Below are 5299 nucleotides of genomic sequence, written 5' to 3'. Positions count from 1 at the left end.
CCCTCAGCTCAGTCCTTTAGACCGTTTTGCACAATCATACTGCAAGGCAGTGTTCATCTTCACCAGTATCCAGGCAAACCTCAAGCATCTTGTAAATTTCATCACTCTGAGGATGTTTAGAGTCTCCATTGAAGAAGACATGGGCCTTGTCCTGGACCTCAATCCAGCTGCAGCCAGTGATCCTCTTGAGCCCCTTCTCCTTAATCTGTCTCCTGATCATTGACGCACTCTCCCAGCTTCCAACTGCAGAATAAACATTAGAGAGAAGGATGTATGAAGAAGTGTCGTCTGGATCAAGTGCATGAATACGGTTGGCGACGCTCTCAGCGAGGTCCTTGTTCCAGTGAATCAGGCACCCTCCTATCATTGACTTCCAGAACCCAAGGCCTGGCTCAAACGGAAGGTCCTCAAGAAACCTCTTGGCGTCATCGAATCGTTTGGCACGAGAGAGGAGGTCCACAACACAAGCGTAATGCTCAGGCTTCAATATGCCGGGTTGCTCTCTCTGGGCTGTCTTGAACAACGAATAACCCTCGTCGACCAGACCGGCATGGTTGCAACCGAACAGCAATCCTAGAAGAGTGACATTATCTGCCTTCAAGCCCGTTGCTATCATCCTCTTGTGGGCAGCCAAAGCTTCCTCCCCTCTCCCATTTTGTGCATACCCACAGATCAGAGCGTTCCAGGAGACCACATTCTTCCGCTCCATGTTTGTGAAGACCAGCACACTGTCCTCCAAGCTACCGCACCTGGCATAGCAACTGACGAGAGAATTGCCGATGTAAACGTCGAGCCTGCCCAAGTGCTTGATGGCCGACGCATGGACGCTTCTCGCGACGCCAAGCGCCCCTGCGTTGGCAACAGAGGTGAGCACGCAGGGAAACGTGCTCTCGTTCGGCCTGGCGCCCTCTCGACACATCTCCCGGAACAGGCCGACGGCCTCCTCGCTGAGCCCCGCCTGGCTGCACCCGCCGATCATCGCGTTCCAGGAGACCACATTCTTCTCCGGCATGCACCGGAACAGCCGGAGGGCCTTCTCGGGCATCCCGTTCTTCAAGAACCCGGCGATGAGCGCGGTGTAGGAGACGACGTTGGGCTCGCTGGTGTCCCCGAGCGCGCCCTGGGCCTCCCTCATGGCGCCCATCTTGGCGTAGTGGTCGACGAGGGCGCTGCCCACGAAGACGATGGAGGAGAGGCCGGACTTGGCGGCGCAGGCGTGGAGCTGCGCGCCGACGCGCGGGTCGCGCAGCGCGGTGGCCGACCGGAGGACCGTGCCGAAGGTGAACTCGTTTGGCGCCGGGACGCCGTCCGCGAGCACGCGGGAGAAGAGCGCCACGGCGTCGCGGTGCCGGCCGCCGCGTGCGAGCGCGCCGATGGCCGCCGTCGCCGCGACCACGTCCCGGTACGGCATTTCGTCGAGCAGGTCACGCGCGGCTCGCAGGGCGGCGCTGGTTCAGCGCCGCCGGCTGGATGCGCTGGGTCAGGGACGGCCCTGTCGCCGATTCGAGGAGCTCGCCATGCGATTTGTGCACCTTTTGTCGCCGGCAGGAACGATCTGCGCGTCTTCGCGGTGCAGGGATTGTTGCAGGGAGATTTGCCCGGGGTGGCGGGGGAAAATGGACTGCCGAGGGAGATAGCAGAAGAATCGGACTAGGCTTATCCAAGTGATGTGTAAAATACAGAGACGGGGTTTGAAAATTATAGAACTTGTTACTGCATATTTTGAAATGACAAGTACGTACGTCAATCTCCACTTGTTCGAGCTCAAGTGCTTATCTGATTCAAAATAATTTTATAGGATTTGGATGGTTGGATTTTTCTTCTTCTATGTAGGTCGTTTGGTTCATAGAATGGAATCATTAGAATTTTTCTAAACTATAGGCATCAAATGGTACAATGCGATCTGTTAAATGGTAGCAATTCCACCATAACAGAAATATGTACAGTATTGCAGATCAGCAAATTTTCCATTTTGTATGGGAAAAGAAGGCATTTGCATCCTAAACAAAAGCACTCCACTAGCTGCAGTAAACACACACACAAACATCAGTAGCAAGCAATTAACCGAGAGACTTTTTATGGAGGCCGTGAAAGGCATGAGATCCAGGCTCGAATCTGCCAGGTGATTCTTCAAACATTTCATTGTACATCAGCAATAGGAAAAACCAACATATCACTGACACTTGCGCCATACCACCACCGCATCCCCATTCGATCATACATCTCTGTATTCACCGGAGGGATAGCAAATCTAAGTTGAATTATTCTATTGACAATTATACGCTGACAAAAATCCTCCTGCGTGACAAGCCCCATGCCTAGTCGAGTTCCACAAACAAATGAATACTCTCATTCACCAGAAAGAAACACAGTGCAGATGCTGCTCTCATAAGCCTTCTGACTTGGGGTTCATGGTAACTTTCGGTCCCGCCCATTGTTGGCTGGCACGAGACTTGGCCCATGGATCAAGTGGAACCCGCTGAGGCGGCGGCGGCGTTGCAGGTTTGGCCTCCCGGAGCTCGTTCTCTCTGTCCACAAACCTGCACAGGGAGCGTGTTAGATACAACATATGCAAAAGCTGGGCGGAAAGTCCTGTTGATCCACAAAAAATGTCACCAGAAGCTGAAGACAACCAGTTATGGTTTCTGGAAATTTCAGGGAGGAATTTTTTTGGTGATAGTGCCAACCATGGTCAAGTTTGCTAAAACATAGCAAAAAATTACGTTGACAGTAAAAGCTCTAGACCTATTCCTGAACCGACTGCTTTCTTCATCAACTCATAGCCTTCGAACGTACATTACATTGTCTGAGCATAGTAATATATAATCCGTGGATTTGAAAACATTCATGATGTAGAGCAACCAGTCAGAGTTTTGACCGTTGACGTCAAGCAAATGCAGAGGCAAAGTCAAGTAGAAATAAAAGGTGAGTACATAGAGTAGCTACTATCACCCAGTGGAAATGAGAGGATATATGAACAAAGAATCTTACTCAATGTATGCCATTGGTGCTGCATCGCCTATTCGTATCCTAGTTCGCAAAAGTCTTGTATATCCACCTGCTCGATCTCTAGAATATAAAAACAATAAAAAGAAATCGTTAGGTTTGGTATGAAAATGATATCCTCCCCTGTTTCGAAAGAAACAATTGTCTAGCCTTAGTGTCTTTTTTTTTCAGAAATAATGGCTCTTACAGATTTGAGGACATTTACAACATATCCCTCCCTACATAGCTCTTCTTCATCAACTAGAAGGTTACTTTTCTTTGAAAATAATAATAATCCTAAGCATGCAGGAGTACTCAGCGAGGTTGAAAAGTAAATCAAAGGGAGTGCCAGTTGTATTAGATCAAACTTATCAATGGCTAGCTAAAAAGACATACTTATAGCGGTAGGCCAGCTCTGTGAATAGCTTATGGACAACATCATCTCCGCGAACAAAAGCAGAAGCACGTCTTGCTGCATCCAGTGTACCCTACATAATTTATCAATATGACATGAGGTTCTGCATTTTAGCCTAGATGTAATAGTTAACTAAATCAATGCAAACATCTTGATCAGATAACAAGAGCACATGAGTTTCAGTATTTGAAACCTGAAGATAAGACTACCAAATGAATGCAACATCTTGGGTAGATAACAAGAGGCTTGAAGTCGCATATGGAAGAACAGAAAATATAACATCAGGAACTTACGTTCTACCAACAACAAAAAAATGATAATGAGAACACCCAATGTATCGAAGGGATTTTTGATCAAATAATGAATTTTTAGCAGGGAAAAATTGATACACACTAGGCACTATGCTGAAACACAGACTGTTCTGATTTTTTATTTTTATTTTACAAAAACTCGAAAAACATTCACATTGTTTATAGTTCTCTGATGAGAGACTTTCAACAATTCTTCTGCTTGAAAATAACATGTAAGCCTTACGATGATATAACCAAAGGTATAATGTCTGATTCTAAGTGTCTAGAAAAGTATGTGAATGCTAACACCTCGGAACAGATCCTATTAGTTACATATTCCTGCTGATTAACTAGTTCTAAACTGTGTGTGTAGTTGGCTACATCATGTTTGCAGACACATAGCTCCATGGATCAATGAAAATGAAGTGTTTTCAGGTCAAAAAAACGTTGGGCACTAGGTAAATGGTGTCGAGTTTACATCTTTGCCGAGCTGCACCATCTGATCCGCCTTGCGCCGCACCTCCTTCGCCTGACACACCAATCACCAGAAAGGGTCAGTACAAATACACACAGATTCCGGTCCGGCAGGCAAACACCCACCGCAAAGCCATCGGCAAACGTACCTTGGCGACGGTGGTCTCGATGCGCTCGTGCTTCACCAGCTGCGACACCATCGTCCTGCCGAAGCACACGAATCCAGAAGGAATGTCAGCCGCACGGCGACGCAGCACATATACATCACAGCGGTGAGCGGAGAAAGAAGATCAGCGCTCGATACCTGAGCATGGACACGCGGTGCGCAGCGTGGCGCCCGAGCTTGCGGAACTTGCCCATGTCGCCGGCGTCGTCGTCTGCGGCGGCGGCGGCGGCGAGGGTTGAGGGGTTTGCGAAGGTGCTCGGTCGGTGCCGCTCGGACTCGGACCTGGACACCTGCTAGGTTTGTGCTCGCGTGCCGGAAATGTTGCCCTCCGACTTTCTGGCCCGTATGGCCCGAAATGTTGTTCTACGTGGGCCTTATTTGGGCCGTGGCCCGTGGACACACGCAACAGAGTTCGGAACGAACTTCTCTAAAAAAAAGTTCGGAACAACGATGATCGTGGTGTCCAAATCGATGATCTTACCTCGTTCTCGTGGCGAACAGCTGAGACCTGCATCCCAACCTCGGCCAGCGATCGCCAGAAACATCCATCGATGGGGAACAATCTGACTGGTCCTCCCGGCCGGACCTTGGCCGATGCACGCACAGAAGGGGTAGCCACCGTCCTCATCACCTGCCGCTGCAACCCCAGCCTGATCTGCCACCACAACCCGCCACGCGACAATCCATCAGCCGGCAGACGCGGTGGCCATCGCGAGCCGACACGCAGCGGTCCAGCGGGAGCGGCGGCGTTCGGAGACCTTCCGGCGGAGCTGCTGGCGACGATCGCGTCGAAGCTGGACGCGAAGCAGGCTGCGAGGACCAGCGTGCTGTCGACCACGTGGAGGCACGCCTGGAAGCACTCCCCGAGGCTGGCCCTCGACATGCCCATGCCCCCCGCCTGCCGCGGCGCCGGGCACGGGTCGGACGATGACGATCCCCGGGAGAAGCAGTACCGCGCGTTCCTCGACG

At 50.7% G+C, this 5299-nt stretch overlaps 2 protein-coding genes across 2 annotated transcripts; both read right to left on the bottom strand.

Annotated features, from left to right (window-relative positions):
* On the bottom strand, positions 1-1691 carry LOC123079689 (pentatricopeptide repeat-containing protein At5g42450, mitochondrial). Its single transcript, XM_044502489.1, has one exon. The coding sequence runs from the start codon at positions 1409-1411 to the stop codon at positions 35-37; it is 1377 nt and encodes a 458-aa protein (XP_044358424.1). The 5' UTR covers positions 1412-1691; the 3' UTR covers positions 1-34.
* A 359-nt stretch (positions 1692-2050) lies between these two features.
* Positions 2051-4661, bottom strand: LOC123079690 (50S ribosomal protein L17). Its single transcript, XM_044502490.1, has 6 exons — positions 4469-4661; positions 4314-4368; positions 4169-4219; positions 3382-3473; positions 2992-3069; positions 2051-2540 (listed from the first exon to the last, which is right to left on the bottom strand). Exons 1-6 carry the CDS (start codon positions 4522-4524, stop codon positions 2387-2389), a joined length of 486 nt encoding a protein of 161 aa, XP_044358425.1. The 5' UTR covers positions 4525-4661; the 3' UTR covers positions 2051-2386.
* Between the last annotated feature and the right edge of the window lie 638 nt (positions 4662-5299).

The sequence above is a fragment of the Triticum aestivum genome, chromosome 3D (genome assembly GCF_018294505.1).
Source record: "Triticum aestivum cultivar Chinese Spring chromosome 3D, IWGSC CS RefSeq v2.1, whole genome shotgun sequence".
NCBI lineage: Eukaryota > Viridiplantae > Streptophyta > Magnoliopsida > Poales > Poaceae > Triticum > Triticum aestivum.
The sequence above is the reverse complement of the archived record's forward strand: the minus strand, read 5'-3'. Positions and strand labels throughout refer to the sequence as shown.

Bases quoted from the DNA above. Each gene is read 5' to 3' on its own strand.
- LOC123079689 (XM_044502489.1), bottom strand. From the start codon at position 1,411: ATGCCGTACCGGGACGTGGTCGCGGCGACGGCGGCCATCGGCGCGCTC.
- LOC123079690 (XM_044502490.1), bottom strand. From the start codon at position 4,524: ATGGGCAAGTTCCGCAAGCTCGGGCGCCACGCTGCGCACCGCGTGTCC. The intron at 3,474-4,168 runs GTAAACTCGACA...TAAATTATGTAG, and splicing joins TGGTGCAGCTCGGCAAAGAT to GGTACACTGGATGCAGCAAG. The intron at 2,541-2,991 runs GTAAGATTCTTT...CTCCCTGTGCAG, and splicing joins GCACCAATGGCATACATTGA to GTTTGTGGACAGAGAGAACG.